Source organism: Nelumbo nucifera, chromosome 1 (genome assembly GCF_055504915.1).
Source record: "Nelumbo nucifera cultivar China Antique chromosome 1, China Antique-T2T, whole genome shotgun sequence".
Classification (NCBI taxonomy): Eukaryota; Viridiplantae; Streptophyta; class Magnoliopsida; order Proteales; family Nelumbonaceae; genus Nelumbo; species Nelumbo nucifera.
The window spans coordinates 190,736,491-190,750,137 of NC_142649.1; the positions used below are offsets into that span (position 1 = coordinate 190,736,491).

At 38.8% G+C, this 13,647-nt stretch overlaps 1 protein-coding gene across 1 annotated transcript in view; it reads right to left on the minus strand.

Moving 5' to 3' along the window:
- Positions 1-252: 252 nt before the first annotated feature.
- The window catches only part of LOC104596239 (uncharacterized), a 35,651-nt gene continuing 22,256 nt past the window's right edge, over positions 253-13,647 (minus strand). Inside the window, exons 7-8 of the mRNA XM_010257317.3 lie at positions 1,028-1,168; positions 253-937 (exon numbers count right to left, since the gene is read on the minus strand). Coding sequence (XP_010255619.1) covers positions 515-937; positions 1,028-1,168 — 564 coding nt within the window. The 3' untranslated portion in view covers positions 253-514. The remainder of the gene's footprint in view (positions 938-1,027; positions 1,169-13,647) is intronic.

Sequence of the window (13,647 nt, forward strand, 5' to 3'; positions counted from 1 at the left end):
AAAAAAAAAAAAATTATGACGATGCAAAAAACCCATGACCCTTTAAATGAGTCACACAAGTCGATGAGTCATGGATGACGGATCAAGTCAATGGTTTTTGTAATAGAAGGTCAACTTACAACCTGACCCAAACCAGGATAATGACCAAGCTACCGGTCCAACCATCCAAATGAACACTTACGAGCTATGATACAAAGGGCAGCATCAAATTACTGGCAATTGCATCTTATACAGCAATCAAGCAATCGACAATGTCACCAAAACCAATAAAATATTAATATTCATTGAGTGCCACCCACTTCTATCTCTTGGAGTTTCTAATCATTTTGAATGCAATTATTCCAGGCATGCACTGAAGAAAGTAATGAATCTCAATCAGAATTGAGCCACACGAGACCTCAGAATTCCGCCAACCAGACTCGAGACAGACTAGGCAGTTGCAAGAATAAAATCACCAAACATTCATTGGTTTACAAACTCAAAGCATTGACTTGTTCCATGTCACACAACTTCTCTAGACTTTCGACAACACTTCAACGTAATGTACAATTTCTCTGCATAGAACGACTGCAGATAAATAATTGATAATGCCTGAGTAAGTAAGTTGGACAATGGCCTCAACATTCAAGATATTTCCCTGCTTCTCAGTAACTGCATGGGCTATCAGGAAAGGTGTTAGATACTCCAAACTCATGGAACTGATGCTTGCAGTATTGATGGGCTGGTCATTCAAATCATTGGAACTTGTGCTTTCTGAAGCTGGGGGTAGATTATCTTCTGTGGAAGGACTAGCACCACCTCCTATATCATCCTTCTGAGAGTCATCTGCATCTTCTCTTCGATCATTCTTTTCACTAGGACTTCCACCACTATCACCCCTTGGTGTGCCTGGAACCAAGTCTGGCCTAGCTTCAACTCCAACCCGTCTTAGGTGTAGCTGCCAAATTCCAACTTAAAGTTAAGAAACATATCCATTGTCAAATATGAAACAAGGACAGAATTAAATTATAGCAGTTATACACTGTACCTGGAGATGTAGGTTAACTTCATCTGGACGTGAAAGAAAAGGAAAATCACCCCCAGTCTTCAAGTATGCTTGTCTTGCCTCAGGATATCTTTCACGTATTTGATCTTTTAATTGTTGGGGAATGGCACAGTAGTCATTTGTCTACAGTAGAAAGAATGATCCAGTAATTGATGCAGGAGCAAGCATGTCAAAACTGAAACTTTGATATTTTTGTACTTTTAGATACTAAGTATATTTTGCTCATCTTATATTGTTACCTATGGGTGTAGCCTTGTGACTTGATTTGTCTTTTTATTCTTTTTGATAGATATGGTGACTTGATTTGTTTACCCATGGTTTTGTTGTGTTTGCAATTTCACAATCATTGGTTAAGTGTTTTAGGAATAATTGAGTTTTCTTTGAGTCAGTATATATATTAGTTAAACTTACAGCATATTGTGCTTATGGGGAGTCATTCTTATAAACCCTATGGTTATTCCAGGTGGCCATCTAGTGATTCTGGGTTTCCTCTCTCTATATAAAACCCTGGATTTTGAGACTTCTGGTTTTCTTACAAGAGAATTTGGTCATTTTGTGGAAACTTGCTTAGTATGCCTTCAAATTAGATTTTACCACATACAATCCATCATTATAAACACCTATTTTTATTGAAATGTTCCACTTCTACATGTTTATTTTGATTTTTTTTTAATTTTTTTATGTTTACAAGAAAACTGTGCAAACTTGAGCGATTTGATCCAAATTCTTTCCAACCCCACATAGTCCTTACTTTTAGTCATTAAATCATCTCTAAACCCTATTATAGCCAATCAATACCTTCCTAAACTCACCCTTCAATCCAAGGTTTGAAGTATCGATACACCCCAATATGCCAGCAGGGGTGTACCAATACTTTTTACCCCATGCTTTTTTATTTTTTAGTTTTCTTTTTTTAATTTCAGTTTTACATATATTTTAATATTGTTTAATAATTAAAAAACATTGATTTCCTGAAACTTTAAATAGGTGTATTGGAAACCCAAAGATACGATAAAATCATCCCTAAACCCTATCCAAGCCAATCAATAACTTCCTATTCTCACCCTCCGAATATAGTTATCTTAAACCATTTGGTATCATAGTAGTCGATCCTACATACAGTTTGGTATCAGAACAGTTGATCCTACATCAGTTGTTGAAACAACCAACAAGAACATCCAAATATCTGTTCTTTGGATTCCAGTCAAAATCTCATACAAAAATAATCCACAAGAATTGCTAAAATAGGCCAAGAACTACAATACTTTAACATACCAGTTTCAAGATACAAACAACAAAACAAAACTGGATCAAGAGTAGAAAATCAAACTAATAACTACAGCCTTAGTCTACCCAGAATCATTTGATTAATTACTACTAACTGGATCCACAAATTAGTAAAAAAAGGGCAAATTTCTTGAACTATCCTTATGGTTTAGCTAATTGACTAACTCTACCCCTACTGTTTACATGTTGTCTTAAAGTACCCCTACTGTTTCTGACAATTGACATCGTCATTAAGTGCTAACAGAAAACAAAATATCGAATTTGCCCTCCAAGATGGAGTTTCTCCTCTGATAAAAAAAATTCAAGAACCTTAAGAGAATCTAAGGAAGGAGAGAGAAGGTGGTCCTATTGGCTCCACGAAAACACGATAATGGATTCTCCTGAAACCTGAGTTGTGCAGGGCCAGGGATAAAACTTGGATTGTTTCTTCATGGAGGCCACGGTGAAACCTGAGTTGTGCAGGGCCAGGGATAAAACTTGGATTGTTTCTTCATGGAGGCCATGGTGAAACCTGAGTTGTGCAGGGAAGGATGAACCTCCAAAAGGATCAGATTTGTAAAGTAGAGAGGAGGGGGAGGGCGGTAGAGATATGGAAGGTGGGTTCTGGTTTGGTTCTCAGTTGTGGCTTGATATCATTTACGATTACAACTACAACTGAAAGCACATCAACAAAAAGAAACTCATCTGATATGGAAAAATAATGGAGGCAGCGATGAAGTTTCAGGAGAGAGAATATGAGAATCCAGGTTTACTTCACCCTTCTCAGGGACCTGCCTCCTTGTCTCAATAACCTGTAAAAATCAAATGCTTGGTGAGCATTCATCACTCAGTTCCACTTCCATCATCAGTTCCACTCTGGTTTCAGGCGAGTTGCAGCAGTAACTGTTGCAGGTAATGGAGTTTCTCCTCTCCGTCTCTGACCGTTGCAAGTTCCCTGCTGAATTTCAAAACTTCACTGGAGAGAGAGAGGGAGAGCTACCGAAAACACCCCAGAACCGGAAAAGGTTTCAACGATAAATCAATGCTGGTAATGGAAATGGTATTACTGTCATTTTCTCAAAATATAACAGTCACGTGGTGTGGCATGTGAGCGGATTGTGATGGAACCCTAATGGCAGGGGAGTAATTAGTCAATTGTCAGAAAACTTGGGGGTACCTTTAAGATGATATATAAACAGTAAGGGTAAAGTTAGTCAATTAGCTAAACCATAAGGGTAGTTTAAGAAATTTGCCCTAAAAAATCAATTCCATATACTCATCGACTCTAACCACCCTGTGCCTAAAAAAAATGAAACTAGCCACCAGTAACTGAGATTTCAATTACTGCCCAGGGAAATTTTAGAAACTGGAATCTAACCATCAGCCAATGACTAGATCTACTAAAATTTAAGCATCATCCACCAAACACATTAATACTAGTTTAGAGATGCAATGCATTGTCACTAAAGAGATCTGAGCCATCTTCCATTCTGGCAAGGATCCAAGGTGGATTGGGAAGATTTCTCATTTGAGGGCAGTAAAGATTGCTTCACTTGTGTAGAGGAAAGCACAAGAGATCCATTTGCTTTCAGTTGGCAGTAACTAAAGAAGAGAATACCCATGCCACCAATATGAAAGAAATAAATGATACAGCTAAAAGCTAACAGCAAAAAATAACATCAATAATAAATAAACCAGTGGGACCACAAACTAATCAGCCCCTTCTCTACACTCCCCCTCAACTTGGGAATAGACATTTGTTATTCCAAACTTGTGTAAATCTGCCTCTAACTTAACTTTGGAGACTGTTTTGGTCAAGAGATCAGCAAGTTGCATATCAGAGGCTACATAGGGAAGACATACTTCTTGAGAAGCAACTCTCTCTCTCTCTCTAATGAAATGTCGGTCCACTTTAATATGTTTTGTTTTACCATGCTGTATTGGGTTATGAGCAATGCCGATGGCAGCTTGATTATCACAATACAACATCAATGATCTTTCATACTCAATTCCCCATTCTTCAAGTAGTGATCTCAACCATAACACTTAAGCAACACCATTAGCCATAGACATATACTCTGCTTTAGCATTGGAGTGAGCAACAACATTTTGTTTCTTGCTCCTCCAAGAAACAAGATTTCCTCCAACAAGAGTATAGTATCCTGAAGTAGATCTCCTGTCATCAATACATCCTACCCAATCTGATCAGTATATACTTCTATCTTCATATGACCATTATTCTTAAAGAATATACCTCGACCTGGACACCTCTTCAAGTAGGCTAGTGTTCTTTCAACAGCAAGGAGATGAGTTGTCTTGGGAGAGTGCATATACTGACTAACAACACTGATTACATAAGAGACGTCAGGACGTGTTAGGCAAAGATAAAAAAGGTTTTCCACAAGCCGTTGATGCATACCTTTATCTTCAAGAGGCTCACCTCCTTCCACACTTATCTTACGATTTTGCTTAATAGGTGTGTTAGCAGGTTTAACCCCCAATTTTCCAATTTCCTCTAGGAGATCAAGGACATATTTTCTCTAGGAGATAAAAATGCCATGCTTGGACCTTGCTACTTCAATTCCCAAGAAATATCACAACTCAACTAGATCCTTCACTTCAAACTCTTGACTAAGTAAATACGTAAGGCAATTAATTTCATCATTATCAGTCCCTGTCACCACAATATCAACATACACATTTAAGAGAGTTAAAGTAGAGCTTGCCTTCTTAATAAAGAGAGTGTGATCAGACTGAGCTTGTACATAGCCAATTTTTTCCCAAGCAAGTCTAAATTTGTCAAACCATGCTCTTGGAGATTGCTTTAGACCATATAAAACTTTCTTCATCTAGCAAACTTTCTTACCAGCATTAATTTTGTCAACTCCATTAAGAAAAGCATTCTTAATATCCATTTGGAACAACGACCATGAGAAATTTGCAACAAGAGACAACAAAAACTCTAATGGTATTAATTTTAGCAACTGGTGCAAAGGTTTCCAAGCAATCAATACCATAAGTCTATGTGTACCCCTTTAGCAACAAATCGAGCCTTGTATCTTTCAACTGAACCATCAACATTGTACTTTATTATGAATACCCATCTACACCCAATGGGTTTCTTCCCTCTTGGTTGATCCACTAATTCCCAAGTATCATTTTTCACAAGGGCATCCATCTTAACCTTCATTTTTTCCTTCACTCAGGCACAACCAGGGCTTCTTGCACTATTCTAGGAATAGATATGGCAGCAATGGAAGCCAAAAAGGACTTGTATGATGATGAAAGGTGGTTATAGAAAAGGACATGGGAGATGTAATAGGCGGTAGAAGAGGTGCAACGACGCTTCCCTTTACGTAACACAATAGGAAGATCAAAATCATTTGAGGGAAGTTGAGGCTCAGTGATGGTAGTAGGTATGTTATCTGTAGTAATAGTGGGTAAATGGAGTGTAGTACCTGAATCTAGTGTTGTGGAGGGGACTTGAATTGGCCTGGACTATTCATTACCGGAACCAACCTGCCTCCACCATCATTTGTGAACAATTCTTTGCACTTTTGGTAATTCCCATCATCACACTCCCCTTCATTAACAGGAATAGGCAATGGGACTTCCTGAGCAAAAATACCCTGCTCACTACTCTCCCCTTGAGGTGGAACTTTAGGATAATAAGGAACATCCTCAAAGAAGGTAACATCCATGGGCACAAAAGGAGTTCCAGAAACAAGATCATAACAGCAATGCCCCTTTTGATTTTATGCATACCCAAGAAAAATACATTTTGTTGCCTTAGGATCAAATTTAGAACAGATAAGCCCAAGTATTTGAACAAAGCAAGTGCACCCAAAGGTCTTTAGAGGAATAATAAACTAGTCCTTATTAGGATACAACAGGTTAAAATGAGCTTTCATGTCTAAAACCTGTGAAGGAATCTTGTTAATGAGATAGACAACAATGTGGATGGCATCCCCCTAGAAATGTATAGGAACATTAGAATTCAATATGATGCTCCTTGCAACTTCCAATATGTGATGACAACAGTGTGGATGGCATCCCCCTATAAATGTATAGGAACATTAGAATTCAATATGATGCTCCTTGCAACTTCCAATATGTGATTATTCTTTCTCTTAACTACTCCATTTTGCTGAGGCATATAGGGACAAGTGCTTTGATAACCCCATGCTCAAGAAGGTATGAGGCCAAGGGTTTTGCAAAATACTCCTTGGCATTATCAGATTTGAAATTTTTTATTCTAATTCCAAAATGAGTCAGGACCATCTAGTGAAAATCATGGGTCAAAATAGGAACCTCATCTCAAGAGCGCATAAGACACCCATGAAAAATGAGAATAATCATCAACGAATGATAGAAAATATCTGTACCCTCCCATAGTAGGGATAGGTGCTCTGATAACCCCATGCTCAAGAAGGTATGAGGCCAAAGGCTTTGCAAAATACTCCTTGGCATTATCAGATTTGAGATTTTTTATTCTAATTCCAAAATGAGTCAGGACCATCTAGTAAAAACCATGGGTCAAAATAGGAACCTCATCTTGAGAGCACATAAGATACACCCATGAAAAACGAGAATAATCATCAACAAATAACAAAAAATATTTGTACCCTCCCATATTAGTAATATGGTATGGTCCCCAAACATCGGTATGCACGATTTCAAAAGGAATAATGCTTCTTTTATTACTCAATGAATAGGTTGATCTACAATGATTTACTAATTCACAACTCTCACACCTCAAACTGGACACTTGGACTGACTCAGACAAGTAAGAAAAAGACTCTTTAAAGACCAAAAAGATAGACCCAACTGATTATGCCAAAGCATAATCTGACTTATAGACTAAGACACAAAAGACTTCCCAACTTTATTCCTCCTAGGTGAATGCTCAAACAAGTAAATTTCATTTGTCTCATAGCTAGTCCCAATCACCATCCTTGTTGCTAGATCCTAGAAAACACAATGATTAGGGAAAAAGGTCACCGAACAGTTCTGATTTTTAGTGATACTACTAACTGAACGAAAATTATTACTGAGCTTAAGCACATATGAAACTGAGGATAAAAAAATGGCATTAGACACTCTGATGTCTCCCTTGCTAGAAATAGGAACAAAAGAGCCATCAACAAAAGATACGTTGTCTTTACTAGAGGATAAACAATATGAAGAAAATAAAGAAGACAATTGGTCATATGATCAGAGACACCTGAATCTACAATCCAAAAAAAGGCTATTGTTAGCTAGGGGAGAGGCATGGTAAGCAGTTGTGGGTGCTCACGATTCGATTAACCGAACCGTGGGCCTATTTTTTAAACTGAACCGGTATTACCGGTTTCTGGAAAATTGGTAACCAAAACCAAACCAAAGTTGATCAATTAACCGGTTGACCAGTTTGGATAACCGTCGATTTTTTGGTTTTTTATATTTATGGTATATATTACAAAAAATATATAAATATATAATAAAAACTAGAAATATATATGAAATATTATATTTTAAATAATAAATAATATATTATATATTACATATAAGTTGAAAATTACACCTACAGTAATTCAAATGATGCAAGAAAAAAAGGGAAGAGAGAAAAGATCGATTCAAACCTCTCTCTCTACCCCCCTTTCATCACTTCTATTAATAATTCTAAGTCTGAGTACAATTACTTGGATGTCCTTAATGGGGCGACCAACACTAAAGAAATAATTAAAGAAAATAAAAGGCCCACAAGGCCCATAACTAAGAAACATAGCTTTTAAATACTACTTAAAAAGAAATAAAGAACACTACGGCCCATTCAGCCCATTCTCACTACACTCCCCCTCAAGCTGAGCATAGATGTCAATCATGCCCAGCTTGCTTATATAATGTTGAACCTTTGCCTTTGGGACTCCCTTAGTTAGAAAATCTTCTAGTTGCTCTTCTGATGCAATGAAAGGTAGGCACACCTCTCCTAAAGCCACCCTCTCCCATATAAAGTATCTGTCTACCTCAATGTGCTTAGTTCTATCATGCTGAACTGGGTTGTGAGCAATGTTAATAGCAGCTTGGTTATCACAATACAACATTAGTGGCTCGTCACATGAAACACCCATCTCATTAAGGAGAGATATAAGCCATAACAACTCAAAAACACCATGGGCCATAGCTCTATACTCTGCCTCAGTTGAAGATCTAGCAACCACTGACTGCTTTTTGCTCCAAGAAACAATATTTCTGGCTACCGTAGCACAATATCCTGATGTGGATCTTTTGTCATCCACATGTCCTGCCCAATCAACATCTTTATATGCTTCTACCTTCATGTGTCCATGTTTAGAAAATAATATACCCTTCCTAGGGGTTCACTTAAAGTAGCATAACACCCTTTCTGCAATAGCCATATGTGTCTCTGGGAGCATGCATGAACTAGTTGATGACACTTACAACATATGAAATGTCTGGACAAGTCATACATAGATAAAGAAGTTTCCCCAATAATCTCCGAAACACTCCCCTGTGAGATAAAAGTTCTCCATCATTATCTGAGAGTTTATGATTCATATCAATAGGAGTAGAGGCAGGTTTAGCACCAAGTTTTTCAGTCTCAGTAAGAAGGTCTAGCACATACTTCCGTTGAGAAATAAAGATACCTTCCTTGGACCTAGCAACCTCAATGCCCAAAAAATACTGCAACTCCCCTAAATCTTTAATTTCAAATTCAGATTTGATAAACTTCTTGAGAGCATGAACTTCTTCTATATCACTGCCAGTAACCACAATATCATCTACATAAACTATAAGAAATGTCACTAAAGTGCCTTTTCTCTTAACAAAGAGGGTATGATCTAATTGAGTCTGAGTGTAGCTGAACTGAATAAGAGCAGCCCTAAACCTGTCAAACCAAGCACGTGGAGATTGTTTCAGGCCATAAAGTGATTTCTTCAATCTACACAACTTATCCTGCATTTCCTTGCCATATATACTAGGAGGAAGGGACATATATACCTCTTCAGTGAGATCACTATTCAAGGATGCATTCTTAACATCAAATTGATACAGAAGCCAATCATAGCTCACTACGAAGGATAAAAGAACTCTCACCAAAGTCATCTTAGCAACTGGAGAAAATGTTTCAATGTAATCTATCCCATATACTTGGGTACATCCCTTGGCAACAAGCTGGGCCTTATACCTCTCAATTGACCCATCTACACGATACTTGATAGTGAAAACCCACTCGCACCCAACAGGTTCCTTCCTAACTGGCAAATCAACAAGATCTCAAGTATTGTTTTTATGAAGGGCTTCTATTTCAGTACTCTTAGCATCCCTCCAATCTGGTGTGGCTAAGGCTTCTGAAACAAACTTTGGGATGGATTGAGAGAAAATGGAGGCTAGAAAGGCATAATTGAAAGGATCGGAGATCCATCATATGGATGGCCAAACCCTGCAGGAAGGTTGGGCGAAATTTCAAAAATTTCTTTACTCTCATCCAAGAATCCTATTCCCAATTTAAAAAACTGCATTTTCAAGGTTTGTTATTGTAACCAAACCGGACCAAATCTGAAACCAAGATTAGAGAGGGATATACCTGATATGGAATCTACGTGAAAAGCTCCTCCCAACATAGGTGTTCACGCCCAAAGAGTGTACCAAATCCTCCCTCCACTGAAGATGACACGGCTCAGGATGAGGCAGGATTAGCAGGTAGTCCTTCACCAAGAACTTGCGATTCTTCAGCAAGAATCGAATGGGGAAGTGAGCACAGCTTCAAAATTGTTTCTTTTAGCAAGAAACAATATCAAGATCAAATCTTGATCAGATCCAAGAACTGGAGATCGAACAGGGTAGGGCGGCAAGAGTAGGAAGAAAAAGGACTGAAGGCAAGATCATTCTAACTGAGTTGTCTTCTCTTTGTGTTGTGTTTGGTGTCATTTTCAAGTCCGCCCTGCTCTCTATTTATAGCCTTAAAGAGACAACCTCCTAATCTGATTAGGAGTTTCCTAATCCAAATCTTTATTTGGATCTGAACTCTTTAAGTGATAAGGATAATCCCTTATCTTATCTGTAATTCAAAATCAGCTTATTCCTAATCAAATTAGGAGTTTCCTGATCCAAATCTTTATTTGGATCTGGACCCTTTAAGTGGATAAGAATAATCCCTTATCCTCATCTGCTATCCAAACCCAGATCTGCCCCTATTTAATTAATCTAATTAACCCAGTTCGAAATGGGCTTTTAGGCCCATTAAGCTTTCAAGCTCACTTCCTATTCAATGCTGGCTAGTTTGGCTCTCTTTGTATGGCGTGGGACCCTATCATTGATCTACACATCAGCCACACGGGTTCAGCCTAGCCTCTATTACAAGGCCTGGCCGAATTCACTGTTGAGTACAGTGAAGCCCTGAGTCCATCACTATGGGCTCTTAATGGGCCCAACATTTACACTAAATGGTCCTTGGCTCCAACCATCTTATGAAGGCCCAAGGACTGTAGGCAGATGCAAAATTAGCCCATCAGGAATAACCCTCCATGGTCTTACACTTAACCTCTCAGCCCATAATGATCAAACACTGCCCGACAAGAGAGGACCTCTCCCTCGGCTGCAAGGTGCAGTGCTGCACTCTCTACTCACATGGATCCCGGGAATTAAAACATTTTTTGAAACCATAATATATATGTATATCTCTATATAAATATATTTTGCAAAAACAAATTTCAATGATTGAAATCAACTGCCGACAATTTAGGTTTCCATCAGAGAGAGTGCATCCCCGATCATTCACTTTGTTCGACAAAGGGGCTGATCCTATCACTATGATCACCCACTCAGATGAATTCTCGGACTGTCCCAACATACCCAAGTTTTGATCCCCTCTAAGGATCTCACTGATTGGCATATCAAAGACAGCCCAATCCAACACCTAGTGCAATATCAAAATCGAGTCTAGGGGTCAGGTGTGACATTCCAGTTTTGCCCATCTATCTCTAAGGTCCAGGGCAATACTAGAATTTTGGTCCGGTTCAGGGTTTCAAGAAAACCCACACTGCATGTACCTCAGGTCTCACCCTGGCAGCTGAGACAAGCCACCCCAACCAACTTGGTGGTACATCAGTGTCAGCCTTGGCAGGATAAATCTCCCAAGATCTATCCAACGGCTGTGAAGATTCTAAACTAACATGAGTCTCATATGTGTCCAGATTAAGGATATTACACAGAAACACACCATAATAACATGAATCAAATATGTACTTTATTCATTTACAATAAATGTCATAATGTACATCATGCTGATTGGAGCTAAGGACATACACTATCTAACAATAATAGGATGGGGACAAGCTGTAGGAAAGGTGTTTGGAAATACAATGAGTTGTACATTTCCTCTTACCTTTTCTCAAAGAAATGGGTAGGTCAAGGTCTGGAAATGTGGGTGTTGGTGGAGGAGGTGATGGGCATGTCCTCTCTTCAACAATTGAGAGCGCCTAAGACTCAACTAGGTGGAATCAACCTCTTTTTGCCTTGGCCTTTACCGCTGGTACCACCTCTGGAGAATAGGATGAGTGGAAACAACTGAAGGACTAGCAGGAGGAGGGGGAGGAACAGGAGTGGAAGACCTCAAAGGAGAGGATCCCTCCACGAGAATGGGGGTAACTGTGGAGGGCTCGACACAAGACTCAACTAGAGTTGGCAAAGGAAGGGATAAAGAAAACAACTCGAGAGATCTCTCCCCTTCAGAAGGATGGCTATAAAAAGGAACTGACTCTGCAAAGGTGACTTCCATGGAAACAAACCGGGTGCCACTAATGGGATCAAAACAATAATACCCTTTTTGTGTGGAAGCATAACCAAGAAGGTACACTTCTGAGCCTTGGGATCAAACTTGTGTCTTTTGGAACTGGGAATGTGAACATAACAAGTGCAACCAAAGATTCTCAGAGGAATAGAGAAAATCTCAACATTAGGAAAGAGGATTCCAAAAAGAGATTTTAATTTTAACCCCAAGGCTCGAGAAGGCATGCGGTTAATAAGGTAGGTAGTTGTTAAAACTGCATCACCCCAAAACATCACAAGAACATAGGTAGCAAAAAGAATGCTCCTTGTAATTTCCACAATGTGTCTGTTTTTCCTATCTGCTACTCCATTTTGTTGTGGAGTGTGAGCACAAGAACTCTGATGAATAACCCCAAACTTCTCAAGATAGGAAGTAAGGTCCTCAAAATATTCCTTAGCATTGTCTGATCGGAATATTTTGATACGGGTATTAAACTAAGTGAGTCTGTGTTCACGGAATTGTTGCACAAGTTTAGGCACTTCAGCTTAAGAGCACATAAGGTAAATCCAAGTATATCGTGAAAAATCATCAATAAACAGGATCAGATATTTATACCCACCCATACTATTAGACAATGTATGCCCTTAGCTCTAATCAGATTGATGTACTGATGCATTTATTGTAAATGAATAAAAGTACATAATTGTTTCATGTTATAATTGGTGTGTTTCTGTGTAATTACCCTTAAACTGGACACTTATAAGACTTGTTTGCTGGAACACAACAGCCGAAGAAGAAGAGGAGAAAGTTTGAGAATGGCGGCTCAAAACCTTTCAGCCGACCCTACTATCTTATATATATGTTTATCACATAGTGTTACATGAATGGACTAGAATGCCCCTGATTAGTGATGGGACACCTAGACAAATAAAACATTAAACAAGTTTAGGCCCAATAACTAAGGCTCAATAACTAAGGCCCAATAACTAAGAACTTAAGACACAAATATGACTAACATAAACACTAAAAACAGCCGAACCAACACTCCCCCTCAAGCTAAGCATGGATGTCAGTCATGTTTAGCTTGCCAACTAAGTCTGAGAACTTCATTGAAGCTAGTCCTTTAGTTAACACATCTGCAATCTGCATCTCAGAAGGAGTACAAGGAATGCAGAGTTCTCCTGAAATGATTCTTTCTCTAACGAAGTGTCGGTCAATCTCAATGTTCTTCGTCCTACCATGTTGCACTGGGTTATTTGCAATGTTGATGGCATCCTTGTTGTCACAGTACAGCCTAAGAGGACATTCGACCTTTATCCCGAGCTCACCAAGAAGGGTCCTAAGCCACAGTAGTTCAGCAACACCATGAGCCATAGCTCGATATTCAGCCTCTGCACTTGATCTAGCAACCACATTCTGCTTTTTACTTTGCCATGTAACCAGATTTCCTCCAATAAGCGTGCAATACCCAGAAGTAGACTTCCTGTCTCCAACAGAGCCAACCCAATCTACACCAGTATACGCTTCAATTTCAGTTTTATTGTGTTTTTTGAATAGAATTCCT